General features: G+C 50.2%; 1 protein-coding gene across 4 annotated transcripts in view; it reads right to left on the bottom strand.

Moving 5' to 3' along the window:
• The window catches only part of RPS6KA2 (ribosomal protein S6 kinase A2), a 452,256-nt gene that overhangs the window by 60,621 nt on the left and 367,692 nt on the right, over positions 1-23,943 (bottom strand). For all 4 annotated transcript variants that reach the window (XM_025381624.1, XM_025381625.1, XM_025381626.1 and 1 more), the window contains 4 exons: positions 21,188-21,225; positions 20,258-20,400; positions 11,858-11,928; positions 9,996-10,084 (listed from right to left, as the gene is read on the bottom strand). In XM_025381624.1, coding sequence (XP_025237409.1) covers positions 9,996-10,084; positions 11,858-11,928; positions 20,258-20,400; positions 21,188-21,225 — 341 coding nt within the window. The remainder of the gene's footprint in view (positions 1-9,995; positions 10,085-11,857; positions 11,929-20,257; positions 20,401-21,187; positions 21,226-23,943) is intronic.

Genomic DNA, 23,943 nt, shown 5'->3' with positions numbered 1-23,943 from the left:
TGAGCCCAGCATTAGCAGGGCAGACACTCATCTCCTATGACTGCTGTCCCTAGAACAAGGGGAACTTTGGACACAGACCCACACGGAGGAGAAGGCCACATGGAGACAGAGGCGGAGGTGAGGGTGTGGCATTCACAGCCAAGGGTGTCAAGGCTGGCCAGCGAGGCCCCAGGGTCCGGGAGTGGCCAAGGCTGACCAGCAAGGCCCCAGGGTCTGGAAGCGGCCAAGGCTGGTCAGAAAGGCCCTGGGGTCTGGGAGCAGTGAAGGCTGGTCAGAAAGGCCCCGGGGTCTGGGAACGGCCAAGGCTGGCCAGCAAGGTCCCGGGGTCTGGGAGCGGCCAAGGCTGGTCAGAAAGGCCCCGGGGTCTGGGAGTGGTCAAGGCTGGTCAGCAAGGCCCCGGGGTCTGGGAGTGGTCAAGGCTGGTCAGCAAGGCCCCGGGGTCTGGGAGCAGCCGGGGACACATTCCTTTCAGTGGGAGCACAGCCCTGCAGCCTTGAGCTTGGACCTCTGGCCTCCAGAGCTGTGGGAGGACACGTTTCTATTGCTCAAGCTGCCCAGTTCGTGGTTTGTCACGGCTGCCCCAAGAAACTCACACAGAGGGGCGGCCAATGAACAGCTCAGTGTTCACTGTGGTCCGCCGGGCATTAGAGACGTGTGTTTTTATCCGCGTTTCTCGCTACACTATGCGCACACAGAGGGCACATTTTTCCTTTGATTTCCTAATTTCTAGCTTATTGCTTTGCCCACTGATCCCTCTGTCATCTGGACTGGACGGAATCGTCTGGGAATCCAGAGGCTTCCCGCTGATGGGGGCTCATTAAGGAAGAGGCAGGGGCGAGGAGGTCGGGAGGCAGAGAGGGGTCCCCTCCCTCCCTGGGGGAGGCCATAGAGAGGAAGAGTCTACAGCTCGAGGGGACTCACACTAGGGGAGACACCAAGAGAGGGCAGGTGGGAGGCGATGAAGGCGCATTCGCCCCTCCTCCCAGCCCCCAGATTGGGCCCTGAGGTCCGGGAGAGCTCTAGCACTGAGAGCTCTTATCTGAGAGGCTCAACACAGGGGAGGCTGGAGGTGTGCGATTGCCTTGCATATCCATGCGAGGGCCCAGGGTTAGAACGAGGCCTCTAACAGCCACCAATTCCCCAGATGGTCAAAGGGAGAACTCAATCCCAGGCTCTTTTGGAGGAATGAGAATAAGGCTCGCGGCAGTCAGAAGCCGGGGGGAAGTTCCAGTCACAAAACCAGCTGTCTGTGCAGGTAAAGGTGACTCTGCCCCACCGGGTTTTCAGACTATCCGGCTCCAGCTCCGCAAGCAACTAAATCCAGCGCCCTCCCTGGATAAAGGCTGGGCAATTAATTCTGACTGTATCTTCTTCATGCCGAGCCTGGGCATCTTAGGTTGTAAATACACCTGTGGGAGGGTCCACAGCTCCTCGAAAGCTTGATGATAACTCACTTAGACACAGTTTGAAGGGCGATCTCGGCCCGAGGTGAGCCGTTTTCCATGCTTGGGTGAGCTCCGGGGGGCTGGTATCTTTTAACCAACACCCATCGCTACTTTTACTTAACATTTCTTTTTATAACTTACACAGCCTTCCATGATAGTGCATGCAGACTGACCTCACTTTTCAATAGTTATATAGTATCCCTTGTGTAGACGACGGTAATTCAGTGAACTGTCCTTGGGTGATGTGGATTTCAGCTTCTCATCTCTCTCTGTGCACTTGTGTGAATATATTTGAAGGATATATTATTTGAGGTGGAATTACTTGGGTGAGATGCATGTACTTTAGTTTTGTAGAGATTTTTCAGGTTGACTTACGAAAAGTGGGACAAACACACCCCTTCACCCGGAAGTTGGGAAACTGCTCTCCCATCGCCAACAATGGGGGTTGCCAAATGTGTGCCTCTGCGCTGACTTTAACTTGAGAGGTAAAAATGGGCTAGACCTCCTCGAAGATAGTAAGGACATGAAATATCACGAAGAACTGTACAGGTACTGGCTGATTCGAAAGCACAAAAACATTCATGGAAAGCAACAAGTGGCATGCTTTAAATAGCTCCTTCATAAGACAGGGAGGGCTTTAGGAAAAATCTGCAACTCTCACTAGATGTTTTGGATCTGACAAGCAAGAATCTTATATTCCTTAAGATTGTGATTTTATATATATATATATGTATTTTTTTTTTTTTTTTTTTTTTTTTTTTTTTTTNTTCGAGCAATTCTCCTGCTTCAGCCTCCTGAGTAGCTGGGACTACAGGCACCCAGCTAATTTTTATATTTTTAGTAGAGATGAGGTTTTGCTGTTTTGGACAGACTGGTCTTAAACTCCTGACCTCAGGTGATCCACCTGCCTGGGCCTCCCAAAGTGCTGGGATTACAGGCACACACCACCACGCCTGGGCAATTTTTGTATTTTTAGTAGAGATAGGATTTCACCATGTTGGCCAGGCTGGTCTTGAACTCCTGACCTTAGCTGATCCACACGCTTGGGCCTCCCAAAGTGCTGGGATTACAGGCGTGAGCCACAGTGCCTGGCTGATTTTATGTAAGTATCTTTCTTCTAGTGTTTTTCTAAAGCTCGATGCTTTTTGCCCAGTTTTTCTACAGAATAAAAATTCTTTACAAAATTCAATGAAAACAAGTAAGTTGGGATTTTTACAAAATTCTGAAATTAAGCTACAGTGAAATTCTGGGAAATTTTCTGCAGGAAAAGAGAATAATTACACTCTCATTCCATATTAAAGTAAAAAATAATTGAGTTGTGAATTAAAACGAGTTCATTTTTCAAGTTTAAAAGGCCAAGTCAAGTACTCTTATCAGAAATACAAGCATAGCTATAGGGAATTTTCCTCAAAAACCTTTTCAATTTTTAATTAAGACTGAGCAAAGCTCAAAGTGGTCTTTGTTGTTGCAAAGATTAGAAATAAATAAGCCATGAAGGCTCAGCTCTAATTTGTGGCTTTTAAAAAGGATACTGATGTCTGACATTGCTCTGGAATCAAGCCAAGGTCCCCTTTGAAATTGAATTAGTAGACCTTAAAGTATGTGCTGCAGAGTGGAGGCCTCTGCTGAGTTCTCTGATGAGATGGTCGACAGTACGTTTATCTCTCTGATAGATCTTAAAGTATGTGCTGCAGCGTGAAGGGCTCTGTTGAGTTCTCTGATGAGATGGTAAAATGCACGTGCATCTCTTTGTTTTGGTGCAGGCACACACAGGTACACTAGAAGTCTTGGTTCTTTCTCATTTTACTTGGGTTGTCACTAGTTTCCAGCAGGAAACTCTGCCTCAGCTATTGGGGTCCAAGAGCCAAATGTGCTCCAATGAGATAAACAGATGAATCTTGGGATCTGGGCCCTCAGCGATTTTGCAGAGATACCACCCTTTCCTTTCAAATGCAACTGCCCTCGCTGGGGGAGGACTGTCCCAGGAAATTCTCTGAATAATACTGTGTCTGGGACAGGTGGCAGTATCTGTGCTTGCCCTGGAACTGGAGGAAAGAAATAATTTTCTAAATAGTTTGTTTTTGTCTTAGAAACCAGAGCCAGGAGCAATGACAGGGAGCCACTCAGTTAATGCCTAGAGGCCTTGCTTATTCGGACTGCGATCACAGGCGGCTTCAGGTGACGATGAGGAAACAGAGTGTGATCTTCTCAGGCTGGCTCCACAGGATTAGCCGCTGGAGGAGGGACACCCACCCCTAAATTAGTAAAATGGAAAGGTTTCATGAACTTCTCCAGTTTCAATAAGTGAAATCTGTGTGTTTGGGTGGGACTGGAGGCATGGGAAGATAAAGGAGAGGAAGGAGGGGAGAAGAAGAGAGACATCACATCCTACTTCATCTTCCCTAAAATCCCGGAGTGCTTTACAGCCATGCTACAGGATGCCCTCACCACAAAGTAAATTTGGGGGATCATTTTAAATTAGTTGCCTCCCAAAAGGGATTGTTCTAAACTAAGGTGGCCGTGCAGCCTTGACCTTCAATAAGGAGTTCCAACACTTTTCCAATTGCCTCAAAAGCAGAGATTCTCGAAAACCAGATGTAACAAGATGCCCCAAGCTTCACAGCCTGAAGACTGAGGGGAGCAGAAGTGGGTTCCGATGGGGCTGCTTTTACAGATCATGTTTGTGCCACACCAGGTAAGAGACCACCTGGGACATCTATGTGTGTGGGGAGAGGACACGCGCAGCCGCACGCTGTCAGAGCTGGAAGGAACCGCAGGGACCATCACCACCACCTTCATTTCCCAGAGAAAAGGAGGGCCAGGGCCCATGGCTGTGCAGCTGGCCACAGCCTAGTTGGGTCTAGAACTCAGAATCCAGAAAACCCCCATGCCACTGCGGGCCGCAGACCAGAAGCTCACAGAGCTGGGGCCATGGCCACCCAGGTCCTGCTCTCCCACGTCCTGCTGCCATGCCAACACCAGAGAATCCATTGCTTCTGGCAGCAGGACGGCCCTCAAACACCCAGGGGAAAGGAAAAATCAGGCCTGACTTCTTACAGGATCAGAAAGAATTAAGAAGAATTAAGAAAGGCCCATTTTAAATCTTGAAGACCCCGAATGTCATGCTAATGAAGAATGAGAAGAACAGGGCCTTTTTTCCCCCTTTTTAAGATTAAGGGCAAATCACGTCCTCACTAAATAAGAGAAGCTCATATGTAGTCTTCTCAGAAGCCCATGGAGAAGAAATGGGTTTGTGCTTCCACATTCGGGAAGGGAGGACCCAGTCCTCTGTGAGAGCTGCACTGCTCTCTGTCTTTGGCTGGGTGGGTGCTGACTACAGCCGACTCCTGCACACACAGGGTCCTGGGACAAGCCCTTGTATCTTGGAACAGAGCCTTGCTCAAACGAAAAATGATGAACACAATTTTACAGTCTTGTCATGGAGGTCGGAGATGACAGGGGTGTGTGCTTGGCAGGTGTGAAGTGCTAAGCGAATACGGGATTGTGCAAGTCACTAGGAGAAAAACACTTTGTGAACAAGGATTCTGGGTGAGTGCATAGAACCAGCATGATGTCCACATCCACAGGCAGAGCCCCTGCATCTGAGTGGGCACCGCGGGGGCCAAGGCGTGATGTACCCACAAACCTATGCTGTCTTTTCTGCTTTACCACTTGACGGGGAAAATGGATAGAGATGAAGCAGTAGCACCAAGGCTCAGGCTCGACCAAACTCCACACACTTCGAGGCGAGGAGCTTTTCAGAGCACCTTAAACAACAACTGCAATTCCTTCAATTCACTTGAGTTCAAGTGTATTCACCAGGGGCTCTGTGTGGTCTGGGAGCTGGACACAAAGATGAACCAGACACAACCTCTGCCTTCCTGGATCTCAACACTCAGGGAATACCTGTGGCCGGCCCAGCTGCCTGGCCAGTAAAGCCGCCACTCCAGCCCTCGTTTCCTTCCTCCAACCACAGATGCTTGGTCTCTTGCCTTCCTTACAGTGCCATGTGTCACGAGTGCCATGGACAGGGTTTCAGCCAGCAAGAAGTACAGAGAACTCCCAGGGGCTTCCAGAAAAGCCTTGCTTTCATGATAAAGGAGACAGAGGCAGTTGGCCCCATCCAGTTCCCTTTTTTTTTTTGTATCTCCTGCAGAGAGGATGTGATGCCAGGAGCTGTTGCAGCTACGCTGTCATCACAAGGCACCAAGGATAAGGATGAAACGGCAGAGAACTGAGGATGGGAAACAGAAGCCACAGGAAGATCTGGGCTCCTGAGAGCAGTAGTTCAGCTGCCAACATCTACAACTCATCAACGACCATGTAGTGCGTTAATAAGAGAAAATGAAACTGCGATTTGGAAAACTAAATTAGTTGAATAAAAAATTTAAAATTATCTAACGGTTCTATTCCTGGCAGCTAAAAGTAATTCCTATGGATACACCTGTTTTCATAAGTGAATTTCGTAAGTTTCTTGTTTGACCTGCTTTGAGGTACTGTCGTGAGAATTCAAGTCAGATGATGCACTGTCTTAGTGCAGTGCCGAGGCATCTTCTCATCCTCATCAACAGCACTGTGCCGGGGGAGACCTGAGGCTTGGAGAACGACCTGTTCTCCAGGTTCATTAGAAATCCGCCCAGGCAGGGGAACATTGGAGCTGTCCACCCACCCTCTCCCACCGCCCACAGGGCCTGCCTCCGAGAGCTATGTGGAGGAGGCAGTGCTTACACCCAGCAGCATAGAGAACATTGAGGGGAGAGCCACAGACACAATAAAGGTGCAACCCAGGGTCACAGAAAAGAACAGCTCTGGACCAGACACCGAAAAGGCTGATGAAATGAGACCAGGGGCTCTAGAAGTGGGCAGCCTTCAAGGTTGAGAGACGAGTAGAAATGGCATGCAAAGATGTTTCTGTGCATTTCGTGGTAGTTCACAGCATTGCAAACCCGATTCTAAGGCAGGCATGTTCTGAAGTGGGTTGAGATCCACTGAGCTGGGCAGCAGGCCCCTGACAGTGAGCCCCCGATCCCTCCTGTCTAGGAAGGGTTACTTCTGCGTTGCTTTTACTGCTGACGGAGACTTAAATGAAAGGGACTCAATTTAATTCACAACCTGGAAGACTCAGATCAGAAACATGACCTTTGACATGGCATTTGGACAAACCAGGGCGCTGCCATGCGTTGGCTTAGCTGAGGGACACGCTTTTCAACTTGCGTCTGTCTCCAAACACACCCTCAGAGTTAAGAAACACCGCCTCCCCCACCTCCTCAGACATACAGTGATGAACAGGGGTCTGCAAACAAAAGGCCAGACCACACCCAGATTTCGGAAAACTGCAGTGAATCGGCAACTTTAGGACACAGGGTGGGACACAGGCGCTTCCTGCCTCTCCCAGCCCAGGCTGTCCCTCTGTCCAAGGCTGCATCTCCCACCATTGGGGACCCCACTCTCAGAGGGTGAGGTCTTGTCCACAATAGGCCCCGTGTACACAGGGACTCTGGGCACTAAGGGCAAGCGCTGAGCCCTTGCTGCGTATCCTGAGCTGAGTCACTGTGTAATCGGGGGTGTGCACCAGGACCAGTGAGTGAAGGGCCAAGGTGCAGACAGCTTTAGGAGCTGCACATCTCTTGGAAACGTGGCTGTGACCCTGGCTAACTACGACTGTCACCACTGACGAAAAGGAGGAGTCCTGATGATTCTTGGTTGGAATCTCAGGTCCCATCTGGGACTTTGCTGAGGGGTCCTAGTAACAACAATGTGGCAAAAATTCTGTTTGGTTGGCAGGTTCCTCCAAACCATGAACCCTCCACACACCTGTGAGCGCGCGCACACACACACACGCACACAGTGCCCCTGTGTGTGCTGCAGCACGGGCCCTCTACCCTGACCAGGTGTCCTCCTCTCTGGTCCCGAGCACTCTCTATCCTGGGCCTCCTATCTCATTATCGCCCCCAACTGGCATCTCGGTGACTTGGGGCTGCTCTGCTGGGGCCTTCAGCTTTGTCCACAGCACTGTTGGCAAATATCCCTCTAAGGAACCTGCCTCTGTCTGGGTGACAGTTCCCCAGCCTCTCAGACCCTCGACTGGGGACAGTGCTGTAAAATGTATGCAGTGATCTACTAGCTAGTTTTCATCCAATGCACTGGACACAGTCCTTTCCACAGACACCAGCACAGGGCCCTGCCAGGTGGCATTGGGGGCTGGGTCCAATGGTGCCATGTGCCCTGGCACAGATGCACTGGGGTGTGGGTGGCACGGGCTCCACTGCAGGGCGAGTCTACACTCTCCAGCCATGCAGGCTGCAATTCAGTCTAGACTCTGGCCCTTCCATGTCAGTACCAGCAATGTGGAGATTCTCAACAGGGGGACGTTGCCAATGTCAGGAGATGTTTGATCATCACGGGGTGGGGGTGGGGATGCTGCTAAACAGCCCCAATGCACGGAGCAGCTCCCAAAACAAGAATTAACCAGCCCAAAATGCGGATGGTGCAGAACCATGGCCGAGACACTGTCCTCCAGCCCCAGGCCGTGGTGTGGATGTTTTGTAATTGATTCAATGACTTCCTTATCGATCGAGGCTTACTTCATCTTCAGGTCTTTGTTAAACAGGAAGATATTTGGTAAACACTATTTATTTGTATCCCTTTTATGTGGGTATGGCTATTTCTGTTGGAGAGATTTCTGGCAGTAACACTTCCGGGCAAAAGGGTGCATACGTTTAACATTTTGATGGTTTTACCAAGGTGCTGAAATGTTGCAGGGATTTACTCTCTTGACACACACCCATGTGCCCTGGGCTTTCTGGATTGGCCTGCAGTGACCGGCAGACAGCGATGACACACCCACGTGCCCTGGCTTTCTCGACTGGCCCGCAGTGACTGGCAGACAGTGATGGCAGAACACCCTGTAACATCACTGCGCCACAGGGAGCTCACCGTGTCACCCGCTCTCACGTCACCCGTACCACAGGAGCTCACCATGTCACCCGCTCTCATGGCTCCCACGCCACAGGGAGCTCACCATGTCACCCGCTCTCATGTCACCCACGCCATGGGGAGCTCACCATGTCACCTGCTCTCCTGGTAGCCACGCTTGGCACGCAGAGGTGCTCAGTGACAAGGAGGAATTGCTTTACTGCGTTGTGTGGAAGAATGGAAATAGGCCAAGTGGACAAAGGCATCGACGGTGGGTGATCACTGAAAGGTCTGTAAAGTGGGATTTAAAATATCTGCTTACATGGAGGAGAACTGCCTCGTAAAGACAACTATGGGACATCCTTACATAAAGTAAAGAATTCCTATGAAGACGAATCCGCAGGAAGGAAGAGTGGTTTACGTGGTAAAAAATCTGGATTAGAAGTTGGATGTAAATGTGTTTAATTAGGTGAATACAACTATGACAATTCATTACAAGATGAATTTCATGGGAATTACTACTCAGTACTTTAAATACATAGATGTTGATTTTTAAAAATCACCTTAACTCCTTTTTTCTAAGATCACAAAGTTACACATCAGTTACCTCATATTGTGAAAATATTACTGTGGAGTAGGAAGGTACTTTTGACTAGCTTCACTTTTAATCACTGAAGGATTGCAAATTAGTGCAAAAGTTCCCTGCAACGGAAGCTGATGTGGGGAAGAAGCTAAATGGGTCCATCCTTCTTTGGGGTTGGGGCACGCAGAGAGGAAAATCTAGTATTTTTTCCGAAATGAAATATTTCCTGATTTAATTTTTGCCTTTCCCTCTGATATGTCTTCTATCTGTGAGGTTAGAGTTAAAAAAAAAAAACAAAAAAAAAAAAAACAGAACAGAACGTGTTCCTTTTGTTTTCTTGTGTAATAAAATAACCCGAAACACCCCGCTCCGGCTGCCGTCTGAACCGGAAGCAACAGCACCGGCTGCCGTCTGAACCGGAAGCAACAGCTCCGGCTGCGGTCTGAACCGGAAACACCCTGCTCCCGCTGCTGTCTGAACCAGAAACACCCTGCTCCTGCTGCTGTCTGAACCGGAAACACCCTGCTCCGGCTGCCGTCTGACTCTGAGACAACACGGCCACGCCCACTCGCTAAGACCTGCCCAGCCCACGGAGTAACCCTCAATACACTGTCACATACACAAAAAGAAAATCAATCAGTAGTTAATATTAAAGTAGATCCTGATTTTAACAGATGTGGAGGTTTCTTAATTTAGGGAAAATTAAATTAGAAGCAGCTTTTCAACGGTTCTGTCCTTAGCTGATAGACTTTCAAAACTCAGGGAAGTCAGATTGGTAGAACACTACCATTTTGGGTAAAACCAGTGGCTTTTAGAAAAGAGCTTATGGTATTTTGGCAGCAACTATGTGTTTTAGAAGCTGTGAAGGGGCCTCTTTTCCTGGAGCTCAGATGGCACTGGTACTATTCAACCTCTAGGTGAGGGCTGTTTTCAGTGACATCAGTCGGCATTGGGCCAGAGCAGGTGGGTGGCCCTCCACGTCTCCACTGTGGCTTGGGGGGCAGCACCTGCATGTTCCCATGGTGGTGGTGGGGTGTCCCGGGGACTCTTACCCAGCCGGTTGCAGGGGTTCCGTTTGAAGAGAGCTCGCAGCAAACTCTGTGCCTCCCCACTGAGAAACTGCGGCATCCCCAGCTTGGCTCTGAAAAACAGAATCCTATTTTAGGATCTATTTTAGGAGAACAAGGACAAGCTATAAAGAGGGCCCCAGTCAGCATTCAGAGACCTCAGTCACAGTCACCCAGAGCAGCCGTGCTCTAACATGTGGGTCTTAGGACCCTTTTATGCTTTAAAAGTTACTGAGGACACCAAAGAGCTTTCGTTTATGTGGAATACAGCTGTGATATTTACCACAGTAGAAAGTAAAGTGAGAAATTTGAATAATTTATATTTCTTAATTCATTTTAATAAATATTTTTATTAATAAACATATTATTTAATAAAATCATTAAAAAACGGTAACACTTCCATTAACATAAATAGCATTGCTAATGGAAATTATCTATGTTTTCCCAAACATATAAAAAAGCCTTTAGTGGCATTATTCTGCATTTTGGTGGGTCTCTTCCTGGCTCATAGGAGACAGCTGGACCCTCTTGTCTGCCCTGTGCTCAGTCTGTTGCGATGCTATGAAGAAAACCTGCGAGAGGAGGACCTGCAAACCCCAGGAGGGTCTCAGGGCCACCGGGGTCCTCAGAGCACACTGAGAACTCCGGGCACAGAACCTGGTGCTCCCCTCCAGAAATTCTCCATCCCTCCCAAGTGGAATGCCCTGAGGCCACACCACACCCGTGACTTGCTGTCAGGGATTATTCCAGCTTTAGAAAAAGTAAAGAACGTGTTTTCTCCCTTAAAATTCGAACAACGAGAATCACGCGAAGGTCCTGACTTGCAGCTCTTAGTGTCTGCTGCAATTCAAGGTCCCTTGATGGAGGAAAAGGCTGATGAAATAAAAAGACACCCCTTAGCTTTACAAAAACATCCTCACGATGGAGCTTCCTTCACTCCCCTCTCTCCTTCCATCTACATAAGGACAGAGCTTACAAAAGCCGAGCTGGTGGTGTTTTAGGTGATTCTCAATTTTATCAAAGTTACGTGTCCATTTGCAAACAGAGTTGGCAAGAGTGGCTCATGAGGACAAATGGCTTTATGACTCCTCCACCAAGTGGCCTCACTTAGGAAGGAACTGATTAGGGACTCCCAGCCTCTCTGTTTCCTGCCCTCCTTCCATCTGCTCTGGGACAGTGATGGTCGGCGGTGTCTGCTCACATTTAGGATTCTATGGCAAGGTGGCATGGGGATCAGGCTTCTTCCTACAGTCTGAGAGCAAAACCTTGGCTTAGTAAATGATTTTTCATGAGAATTAAGCAGAAAATGGTTTGTAACCAGTCACATGGTAAAATAATACTGAGTCCTGCCAAGGTCAACCAGGAGTGCTGTAAGAATGGGGTCAGCAGGTGGGGAGGGAAAGGAGACCCTTGCTCCTTTCCCTGTAGCAGGGTCTCTCTGGACAAGGCCCTGTAGGCCTTGTGTCTTTTTCTGTCTACACTTTACTTCTGGGAGGTCACCAATCATCACACTTGAAAACCAGCCACTACACATTCTAAGTGACTTACTGATGGAAAACTACCTATGGTAGAAGAGTTCACCAGAACCACTCAGCAGGATGAGCCAAACCAGCAACTGCTCCCTTGACTCACTGTCACTAGAATGCCCAGCACCCTATCACCACTGCTACTGGTGGAAGAGTGCTACCATTCTGTGTAAAACCGTGACTTTTAGAAAACAGCTTACAATACTTCGGCATGTAAGCCTAGCAATGTAATTAGAACTTCACAGTTCCAGGTTCAGAGGCGGCAGCTCTTGATATCAGAGGGTGTTCACAGGTCTCTGTGGGGGCTCCCACACTACTCACTTGAGGATGAGGGCCATGGTCTCCTTCCTGTCCTTCCCCTGGAACGGCAGGGACCCCGTGAGCATCTCGAACTGCAGGGAAACACAGAGCACAGTGAGTTCATTCATCCAGACGGACCCGGCTTAATGGCGAAGCACCCCAGCGGGGCAGCCTGCTACCATGTCCATTTCCTCATTCAAAATCTCCATCAGTCAAGTGTAACCACTGGCCTATGGGCTTGTGGTACAACAGTGACTAAAACTGCCTCACAGAGCTTGCCATTTGGTGGATGAGATGGGTGAATGACAGATGTGGTAGATAATCACACTCTGTGGCAGGCCAGCAGGCGCCGAGTACGGCAGAGAAAAGAGGCAGAGCGGGGTCCTGTGGTCAGGCAGTTTGGACGAACACATCTTACATGCGGTTTAGGACCCTGTCCTGCCCTGGCAGGTGTTGTGGAAGGGATGAGCTAGGAGGAGGAGGAGGAGAACAGCTAGCTCGTGTTGAACACCCATGCATGCCAGGATGCAGGGGCCAGAGTGCTTCCAGCACGAGATAGACCTGACCATGGCCATTAGCCTCTGATAAGGACAGTGGCACAGCAACCTCTCAGATACAGCTGCCACACCCTACATCCTTATTTTGTTATTACTGGACATCTGCCAGGACAGAGCTTAAAGAGGGGACCGAGCGCAGCCTTTTCTGAGCATGAGTTTCTTTCTTGCACCAACTCCCCCAGGCACATGCAGCGGTGATTACACGCACTCTGGAAGCCGTGACCCGGAATGGTCTCATCAGAGCAAAGTGCACAGCTGACCGCTTCTCACAAAAGAAACTAGGGTGGCGGCAGCAACCAATCTTTTCATAAAAATAAGATCCTGAATCTAAGTGAAATGTGCCCAAGGATCAATCCTACTTCATGTCTTTCAAGTCAGTTTAAATTACGGGGAAGCAGGTGTTTACGTGATCTTATTGAATTCTCTCTCATCTTTATTTTTTACTGCATGTGTCTCTGCCCTTTTAGAATTCATCCTCTAGCATTCGTCCTTTGCAGTTTGAAATTCTTGGGAGATACACAAAGTAGAAAGACCAAAAAAAAAATCACGCAGAATTCCATTACCCAAATATATCCAAAATTAACATTTGTTAATTCCTCCTAGTAATTTTTTCTAGCTGTTTTTTATTTTGTTTTAAAAACACAGATAAGGTTTTGTATACTAACTTTTCACAGAATAATATAACACTTTCAATGGTTATGATGAAATCTTTGTAATATCACTTAACAAACATGTGGATATGCCAAAATGTAATCATGAGTGTATCTACTGCTGTACACTTAGGACATTTCCAATTTTCTGCTATTATAAGTACTACTGAAATGTGCACAGATGATTTCCTAAGATTTGAATTTATTCTTATGATAGGCTGCTAGGAGTGAAATTATAATCTTAAAGAAATGAATGCATTTAAGGCTTTTAATATTACCAGTCTGCTTTCTGAAAACATTTTAAAAGAAATGGAAACTTTTCCACCAGCTTTGACGTTTGAAGCCTGTTCTGTCACATTAAAATGTGCTGTCCATCCTGTGCACTGAGTAAGTGAGGGAACTCAGAGCAGACAGGCTGCAGGCAATCAATAAATACAAAAGTAATAAAAAGCAGGCGGAAGGGGGTCCAGATGAGAATTGAAAAAGAGACAAGTGTAATTAAATTGGAAAGGCCAGAATGCTCTGACTGGCAGATGAGCTGTTCGTCTGGTAAAACAGGATGAAAGTTTATAAGCTGATCACACACACTGAAATATCTCTCAGAATAGATTGTATTAGCAAAGGGAACTCCTTTCCTATTCTGCTCTTTCTCTTTTTTGAGTCTATTAATAGCACTATGAAATCCCATTTCCAAGGACAAGACTTCTGGCTCTGTGAAACGAGAAAACTGTCATCCCGTACACACCGTTTAATCCTTGTTACACAAATGGTACCTATCCGGATGCCTGGTTATCATTTATTTTTTGCTGATGGACTGGTATCTTGCATACATTTGTTTGGTGATTTTTTTTTTTTTTTTTTTTTTTTGAGATGGAGTCTTGCACCGTCACGTAGGCTGGAGTGCAAGGGCACGATCTCGGCTCACTGCAACCTCCGCCCGCTGGGTTCAAGTGATTCTCCTGTCTCCGCCTCCCAAGTAGCTGGGACTACAGGCATGCATCACCATGCCTGGCTAATTTTTGTATTTTTTTTTTTTTTTTTTAGTAGAGACAGGGTTTTGCCATGTTGGCCAGGCTGGTCTTGAACTGCTGACCTCAAGTGATCCATCCGCCTTGGCCTCCCAAAGTGCTGGGATTACAGGTGTGAGCCACTGCGCCTGGTCTGGTGATTTCTTTTTAGCTTTTGAAGATGATTCCCTTGTGATCAGGGTCCACTGCTTTGTTTCTCTCTCCTCCTCCCCTTCTTCCTCCATCCACATGGTAGAAGGTCCCCAACCATCTATTCAGCCAGAGAACACCCAGCACAGCACCCATGGATATTCATTAACTGCTTCTTGGTGATGAAGGTGCTGCTGATGGTGGGGTGATACTGAGGGTGAGGTGTGGACTCTGCAGCCTCCACCAGCCATGGGGTTCTGCTGCCTTTCCCATCCCCTTATCCACCCCTTTCTGTGGAGAAGGGAGATAATTTCAGTATGGTTGTCTGAATCGAGCTGCCCGGGAACTTTTCAGTACTGAAGCATTACTGACTCAGGCTGCTGATGACTTTCTCATGACGTTATTTACAGTGAGACTTTTGGCGTGTTGTTGAGCAGCACTGAGGCTGGCCAAGGCTTCTGGGGTGAACTGAGAAAAGCCAAGGTTCATCTTGGGGTCCCACAGTCAAGTACACGCACCGGGGGAGGGGGGACACTCCAAGGGATTCTTTCCCAGTTGGCACTGAGGCCAGGCTGCAGACAGGCACAGAGGGGCTCAAGGAGATGCAGCCACAGCTCCACAGGGTGCAGGCCCCATGCTTCTGGGAAGATAATTGGACAGACATAACGCAGTGCTTCTCAACTGGGATCACTGTTGTATGCCAGGGGACATTTCCTAACGACTAGAGACATTTCTGGCTGTCATGCCCGGGGGTCCTGGTGCTACAGGCATCCAGTGCGGGAGGCATGGATGCTGCTAAACATCCTATGACACACAAGGTGTCCCACAACAAGGAAGTGTCCAGTCCTAACCTCAACAGTGCTGGCTGAGAAGCCCTGTCTAAAGGGACAGCTAAGGAACCTGGAAAGAGTGGCGGCCCCGGCACAGGCAGGATGCACCTCATGGAGGCCAGTGGTACTGGGGGCAGGGGAAGGAGGAGACTCTGGGAAGCATGGAGACCCTACAGTCAAGACGTTTGCCTGTGTGACACAAGACCCTTTGTGACAGGAGCCTCAATTTCAAGTTTACTTGGCCGATCACCATTCTTAAAAGGGCACCACAAGCAAGCTAACATTTTAATCTGAAAACAGGTGAGGACAAGCCCTGTCCTGAGACGGATGACTTGAAGTGGCAGAGGGCCTGGCTTTGCAGGTATGGAGGGGCTGGGTCTCGGACAGCTGTGTTGATCCAGGCCCGTGTGTGGAGGTCCCTGCGTGCACAGATACACGCCCTCTAATCCAAGCTGCTCTCGCTCCATGTGCTGCATCCAACTCTGAGTGCCAAGAATCTCAGTCTCAAAACAGCCTTGGAAGGTGCCGTTCCTCACAACTATCTACAGATGAATGGTCCAGCTGCAAGCAGCAGAGCCTGAGCTCAGAACCATCCATGTTTACTATGGTGGCATAAGGACACATTACACGGCACCTGAGGCGGGATGTCCAGAACATTCCGTGCCCGTGGTTAAGAAACAGGAGAAGGATAAAGTGGTCTCATGAAACCAGAGTGCTCAAGAGATGCTTTAGATGTTTACAAAACACAACCCAAATATCCTTCTAGAAAGTGGCTCCAGTCTGGCATAGAGGAGTGCTGGAAATTCTACAAACATCACTATGCAGCCGGCCACCAGGTTTGCACGTTCTTCTCCAGGTACAAGCTCCTAATTTCAGACACGGAATTTTATTCAGGGACACTGACTTCCCACCTCTGGCATAGGCATCCTTCCTTCCAGGTCTGTGGAGGGCACTTGTGGATGCTGCTCCTTGGGAAGAGATCCCAGCACATATCCATCTCCAGGGGATGGACGGCCGCCCACACATGCAGACCACTCCCTCAGCACGCGGCCTCCAGGGTCTCAGCCTTTTTTTTTTTTTTTTTTGAGACGGAGTCTGGCTCTGTCGCCCAGGCTGGAGTACAGTGGCTGGATCTCAGCTCACTGCAAGCTCCGCCTCCTGGGTTCACGCCATTCTCCCGCCTCAGCCTCCCAAGTAGCTGGGACCACAGGCGCCCGCCACCTCGCCCGGCTAATTTTTTGTATTTTTTAGTAGAGACGGGGTTTCACCGTGTTAGCCAGCATGGTCTCGATCTCCTGACTTCGTGATCCGCCCATCTCGGCCTCCCAAAGTGCTAGGATTACAGGCTTGAGCCACCGCGCCCGGCCTCAGCCTTCTTTTAAAACAAGGCCCCTCACACGCACAACGGCTCTGCACCGATCCCCTTACAAGGCTTGGGTAAGATATGACTTGAAAGGTCACCCGAGGCCCATCTCTTAGCTGCAAATGAGAATTCAGAAGTCACTTCTGATGCCACCCACGGAAGTGTGGGAAGCGTGAGGCCCCCACAGTCAAGACCTTTGCTTGTGTGCGGCCCGTCACCACGTGGGCGGGCGGGACTAAATGAGAATGTGTTTCTGGGACAATATGTGATCTTGAGCCCGACACTTAGGCTCTTTGAGCTTTAGTTTTCATTTTTGTGCACAGAAAGAACACACTCTTTCCTGCCGGATTGAAGATTGTCAGGTTGAGATCCAATGTGAAGATGGCCGGGCAGCCTTAGCTTGTGGTCACCACTGCAACAGCCAGCCCTGCCTCGGGCTCAAGAGGGACACAGCCGTTCTGGAGCTGGACCCCTTCCCCAGCTGTCACGAGACACTGAACGTGGGACGATCCCAGCAAACAAGTGAACAATTCAGTAAGAAATGTCCTGTGCCCAGGGAGGCACATGGGAGGAGGGTGCCTGGTGTGTTGACATGCCGGGCAGTGCTGGGCCAGGCCTCCTTCAGAAGCTCTCAATGCCATCTTCTCCACGCTCTAGGGACGGGGAGGGCAGGGACTCCAGGACGGGTGAGGGCCGCCGGGTACTGGGTCTGGGTGTGAATGCCTCTCTGCTTCCACCCTGGTGTCGTCACTCCCTCATGGGTCCCTTGGAGGCCTGGCCGGGTACAGGCACTTTTGTCTGTGCTGGGGCATCCTGGGTAAGGGTGACTGGTGTTTAAGAAACTCCACGTGCCAGGAGACACTCAGAGAGACAGACAATGACAATACAAGATGGTAGATGTTAGAGCAGTGGCAAGCCAGGAGTGCCGAGAAAACACCAGCCAGAGCCACCAACCCTGCCAGGGTCAGCAAAGGCCACTGGCAGTGGTGCTTCTGTCTTAGGGCTGATGGTGGGAGGGAACCCGGAAGGAGTTTGCTGGAGCAACACGAATGCAGCGTGGTCTCATTTCCTCTTCTTCTGGCCCCTCCTTGTGTCTCCATCTTTGGATCATTCCTTTGATGTCTTTTCTGTTCTCCTATTTTTTTTTCTCTTTCAGCTTCTCCATTTGTTTTTTAAATTTGTAGCAATAAAGGCCAGAAAAGCTGGGTGTGGTGGCTCACTCCTATAATCCTAGCACTTCTGGAGGCCGAGGCTGGCAGATTGCCTGAGCTTGGGGGTTCGAGACCAGTCTGGGCAACACAATGAAACCCCGTCTCTACTAAAATACAAAAAAAAAATTAGCTGGGTGTGGCGGGTGCCTGGAGTCCCAGCTACTTGGGAGGCTGAGGCAGGAGAATTGCTTGAACCTAGAAGACGGAGGTTGCAGTGAGCCAAGATCGCACCACTGCACTCCAGCCTGGGCGACACAGCGAGACTCCGTCTCAAAAACAAACAAACAAAAAAACACAAGAAAAAGATTAAAGATATATTTTATATTATGAGAAAGGTTTATGATCTGTTGCCTTAATAGAAGAAACAGAAGAATATCAACTCCCGCCTCCGCCGACCCCCCCCAGAAACCTCACAAAACTAAGTCCAGTTGGTTTTGACTTATATGTGGTGTTTTGGCTGCGCTTTTCTCTGCTAAGGTACTCCTCTCCACTCCAGCCTGGCCTCTTGTTCTTTTAAATATCGGTTCGCCTGAGAGCCGGGTGGCAGCATTTTATGACCTTGCTCATTACACAAAGGCTGGCCTGAAGCACTGCTATATGGGCCACTCGTGAGCTCAGAGTTACAGGATAGGAGCCAGAGACAGGAGGATGCCAGGAGCCCTTTCAGGGAGCCTGGGTGTGCAGCGTGGCCAGCCCTGCTCTCTGGAGGAATTTGGGGTTCTCAGGAGGGGTATAAGAACTGGAATCTCTCCTGAAGCCACAGACTATAAGCTTGGACCCATAGCCCAGCGCTGGCAAAGGCAATGTCAGAATTCCCTGCACCAGCAAAACCTGCACCAGCGTGAGAGGCCTCCACAAGGCTATCCCCGCTGCCCTCACCCACCACTCACCAGCCAGGGTCACACAGGAAACCGACATATGTGGAAGGGAGTGGAACCACCTCCAAGACAGCAAAGCGAACCTGTCTCACTGACGTATCTAAAGAAAAACTCTTTCAGTGGAAGGAAAGCAGAGGTGCTCTCAGATGATGGTGGGGTAAGACTTAGCTCAGTGGTCTCCACATGGAGATGAAAGCTAGAGGTGCTCTCAGATGATGGTGGGGTAAGACTTAGCTCAGTGGTCTCCACATGGAGATGAAAGCAGAGGTGCTCTCAGATGATGGTGGGGTAAGACTTAGCTCAGTGGTCTCCACATGGAGGTGAAAGCAGAGGTAGTCTCAGAGGTGACCGTGGGGGACTTAGCTCAGTGTTCTCTGCATGGACAGGAAAGCAGAAATGGTATCAGAGGTGACCATGGGGGACTTAGCTCGGTGGTCTCCACGTGGAGAGGACCTGCCCCTTAGCTGGTGCCACTGAAGGTCTGAATAATAATAAAAAATAAATCCACAGCAGCATCCTCTTGGCTGAGCTCGTGGGCCCCTCGCTTTGCTGCAGGCATTCTCTCAAGCGTCATGCCTGTGCTCACGTGTTGAACTGCATGACTCTCTCTGTTGTGACTCGCTTTACCAGGCAGGAATGACCAGGGAGGGAAGGGGCTTCCACAGGCAGGAGCAGCCACGAATGTGATGTGGGCATCTGACTGCGAATTGGCTTTCTGGGTTAGGCTGTGGACACCCATCTCCGGAGCTCGTCTAATGTATGTCTGCCCCTCAGGGAGAGGTGAGCAGCCCGTGCGGGCACGTGGGACACAGCCAGGGTCTGTGAGCTCCTGGGGCCGAGGCCAGAGCCTAGAGAGTGGTGCAGTGAAGTGACCCAAGTGGCAAAGGACCAGTGAGGCCTTGGGTACCAGCCAGGGGTTCCCCAGGAGACATCGCAGGACTCAGCACTGGGGTTCCCTAGCAAGGGGATAAGGGGTGGGGTGTGGTGGGAGGAGAGGCGGCCTGAACTCTGAAGGGAACTGGGATTGGCAGGCACACAGTTCTGCCACACGCCAGCGGAGCAACCTTCATCCCATTTCCTAAAGTGCTCACGGCCTCAGTTTCCTCCTGCGTGTGATGCACAGGCCAGAGTGCGGGATACCCCTGAAATGCCACAACCCCATTGTCATCCAGGTCAGATTCCAGAGCACTCACTGCACGCTTGCTCCACCCTGAGGTCACGAGCCCCCTGCCCAGCTGGGAGGGTGGGATTGGCGGAGGGAGGGAGGGTCTGCTGAGGATTGGAAAAGGAGCCCACACCGTTCCTAGGGTGCAGAAGGCCCCGTCCAGACCGGGTTCGGTTGTGCACTCTGTCTGTTCACACGTGACAGAGACAATTCACTTTTCCAGACACCGATGCAAAAATGCCTAACTCCATGTACGTCTGTTTGTAACTAAGTGCAAGGATTCTGTGTTTAAATAAGAAAAATATTTTAATACGAAAATCATGGCGTCTCTTGTAATCATCACGCTAAGCCCCAAGAGCACCAAGCATAAAGAGGGTTCAACTCCTCACACGTCTGCATTCTCGTTTGCATCCCAGCCCCGCTTTCTGAGGTGGGGACGCGGGATGGGGAGGAGGCTGCCGGGAAATGCCTGGCCTGGATACTTGCCTTGTGTCCCAAGCCCTCACGCACTGCCTTCTTCCGCATTCCGGGACCTCTGAACCAACCTGGGGACAGGGGTCCACGTGGGGAACAGCCACCATAGCACGGAAGAGGGTCAGGGCAGGCTCACCATGAGCACGCCGAAAGACCACCAGTCGGCGCTCTGCGTGTGTCCTCGCCGGTTCACCACCTCAGGGGCCATGTACTCGATTGTCCCGCAGAAGGAGTACGCTCTCTTGTCGTGGTCAATGGCCTCCTTACTCAGGCCGAAATCTACATGCAAACAAAGCACACACACTGCCTCGGTCTCTGGGTGTGTTCGGGGAAACAAAGCACACACACTGCCTCAGTCTCTGGGTGTGTTCGGGGGTACCACACAGGTGGGCATCAGTGTCCTTCTGTGGGCTCTGCCCCCTTTCCAGGTGGGTGTGGCAGAGCCCTGCTCAACAAAAGCAGGACCACGTGAGCTTGCCTTCGGGCAATAGGGAACTAATACAAATGGGGTGTCCTGAGACTAGAGGAGCTGTTTCCAGTTTGACTAAACTTGCCGGTGGCTTAGATAGAAACAGGGAGGGCAGTCACGTGGCCACCACCACAGTCCAGGGAGTGAGGAGGAGGCAGGGACAGCATCAGTGAGGACAGCAGTGCAGGCCGCACTCCAGCGACACTCCACATGTCTGCCCTCAGGTTGGCACTGGGCATCAGCAAGGCCCACATTGCAGGCCGCACTCCAGCGAGACACCAGATGTCTGCCCTAAGGTCAGCACTGGGCATTGGGACTCCTGAACTAAACACCCAGCGATACTAAGGAGCCCAGCAAACAGAGCTTGGCGGGGGAGAGGGAAAAGAAGGGGCCACCGGGGAAGTTGCATGGTTCTGGATGTTATGAAGATGTACAACGCCATAACCAGTCTGTAGCTATAGAAAATTCTGCCAAATCAGAGACAAGCATCTGGCAAAGGGAAGGGTGGTCTAAATAAGAGGGCTTGGGCTTTGAGGTGGTCCCCAGTTACCAGGGCTGAGATGAAGCCACGGAGGCAGCCTGCCATCTTTTACAAACCTGTGATCTTAATATGTCCCTCTTCATCCAGGAGGATGCTAAAAGAAAGGGAAAGAAAACAGATGATTTAGAAAGAGACCCAGCCTGCTGACGGGCACGCGGAGCTCAGAGGGGAGCTGCAGGTGGACGTCTTCAGGGAGCCCTGATGAAGCTGGCCCAGGAGGTCTCCATGGCTTGTGCAGTGGGCTTTCCCATCGTGCCTCCCTTCTCCACAGCTCCCAGCTCAACAACGCATTTGGTGCCACACCTCCTGGACAAAGGGATGTGTGTTCTTGCGGCTGGGGACTGCTGGCTTTAGACCTTCGTGGGTCCCCAGGGAAGGTCTGGGAGCCCTCCAGACTGCTGTGCACGAAGCACAGGTGGAGAGTGTCCTGGGACCGCCCTGGCCTGTGGAGACCCAGAGCCTCACAGAAGGAATGTTTCTGCACTCGGGATGCCTTTGATGTCCAAAGACCCCCTTCTTCTCCCATGTATCCTCCCCTGATCCCTGCCCTGGCTCTTGAGACCTATCCCAGGTGAAGCCTGCACAAGCAGGGGCCATGGCACCAAGGAGCTTCAGGCTTCAGCAGGTACATCTTGGGATGAGACCTGCTCCCGGCTTGGCACCCCTGAGGGCCAGTGGGTCTCTGTCTTGTTCCCTGCCAAGCCCTTGTCACGCCACCTGCCTGACGCGAGAGTTGCCTTTGCTCCTCCCAGGTATCCTGCCGAGGGGCGGACCCTGCATAGAGAATGGAGGCAGGGTCCGTAAAGGGCTGGGTGCAGGCGTAAATCCCTCCTTCCCTGAACGTCAGGCTGGAGTCTGGGCTGTGATACTTTGACACCCCTGTGGCCCCAAACTTTCCCTATGTATTTATTTATTTGGCTGTAATTAAATCCTGTTCTTCCAGATGCTGGGAGGTACCAGCCTCGCCCTAAAGAGACCAGGAAGTGGGCTGGAAACAGGCAAGGCTTGGAGGATTAATCTGTGACACCTTTATAGAAACCTGTGAAAGGAAGGAGAGCCTGACTCGCTACAGCACAGCGGAGCCCGGAAGACATCATGCTCGACGAAATAAGCCCGTCCCGAAACATCAAGTATTATATGATTTTACAAATATAAAATGTATGGACCCTAGAGGAGTCGGAGTCACAGAGATGGAAAGTAGATGGTGGGTGCCGGGGGCTGGGGAGCTACTGCGCATACTGTGCAGGGGGCCAGAGCTTCGGTTCTGCAAGATGAAACAGTTCTGGAGATGGACAGTGGGGATGGTGGTCCAGCAATGGGAATGTGCTTAATGCCACTGAACTGGGCACTTAAACGTGGTTAAAACTGTAAAAGTCACGTGTATGTTTCTACAATTAAAAAAAATCTGCCACGGAGTTAAAAAAAAAAAAGCCTACTATTTTCTGGAAATGGGAAGGAAAAGTTACAGCATATCATTAAGATAACAATTTATAATGAACAAGGCAAATGTTTTCGTATTTGCCTTTTGGGCATATTCAATCTTTGCCCAGAATTAAGCACCTTTCAAGATTAATTTTCTAATAATTCTAATTGAACAACACAACCTTTTCCTTCAAGCCTGCAATTAAATAAGGCTAGTTTTAGCTATAGGATCATGCTGACCTTCAGGAGTAACGAGAACCGGCACTCCCGGCCTGAGTGGACGCACGGGGTGTGCGTCTAACACACAGGCATCAACAGCCAGGGCCACGGGAGGAGGAGCAGTGGCAACGTCCACACAGACTCACAACACAGCACTCCGACTTAGAGGGTAATTAACATGAGGTTAATTTCTGGGATGACCTTTGCAAGGACCCAAGGTGACAGGCCAGGCTCTGGAAGCACCTCCCAATTAGGGAGGGGTGAAAGGGGAGGCCCAGGGCTCGGCACCACGGGGTTCTAGGTCAGACCCACTTTGAAATGGAAATCTGGCCTTGTGCTGCAGCTCTTGGGGGGAGACAGCAGCTGCCAGGAGGCTACTCTCTTCGTGGGATTACTCCAGATCCAGTCTTTTATGATTCTACATTGAGCGTCCCTTATCTGAAATGCCTGAAACCAGAAGTGTTTAGGATTTGGGGACTTTCGAATATTTACTTATATATAATGAGATATGTTGGAGATGGGCCACAAGTCTGAGCACAAAATTCATTTATGTTTCATATATGCCTTCTACACATCACCTGGAGCTAATTTACAGAATATTTTAAATAATTTTGTGTATGAAACCACGTTTGTGTTAAGGGCTTATGTGTGGAATTTTCCACTGGGGGGTGTCACATTGGGGCTCAAAAAGTTTTGGATTTTGGAGCATTTCAGATTTTGGACTTTCAGATGAGGGATGCTCCAGCTGTATTTACACACGTATTCAACTCACATGTGCAGCTGTGGCTTTCCACGGACTGGTGGTGAAGTCAGATCATCAAGCACATGGGCAAATGCATTTTACATCCTGCGGTGGATATGGGATGTGACCTGGTTGCTGGGTAAACCCAGCTGTTTCCCATAAATGACAGCTGCATCTGACAACACCAGCTTCAGAGCAGGGCTTGTCTTTTGTCAGTACCACGCAGGTGACAGGGCAGGCATGTGGAGTAGCAGCTGAGACCTGTTTGCAGACCCCAGGGCCCCCTTGGTCTTAGCTCATAGGCTCGGGGCTGCCTGGTGGTACCCAAGGCTGGTCGGTCTCACCAGGCCACCAGGTGATGCCTCATCTAGGGATGGCTGTGGGCCCTGGTCTGGGTGGGTGGCATTAATCAGCCCCTCAGGGCAGTGA

The sequence above is a fragment of the Theropithecus gelada genome, chromosome 4, assembly GCF_003255815.1.
Source record: "Theropithecus gelada isolate Dixy chromosome 4, Tgel_1.0, whole genome shotgun sequence".
Classification (NCBI taxonomy): domain Eukaryota; kingdom Metazoa; phylum Chordata; class Mammalia; order Primates; family Cercopithecidae; genus Theropithecus; species Theropithecus gelada.
This window is presented reverse-complemented; position numbering and strand designations above follow the sequence as displayed.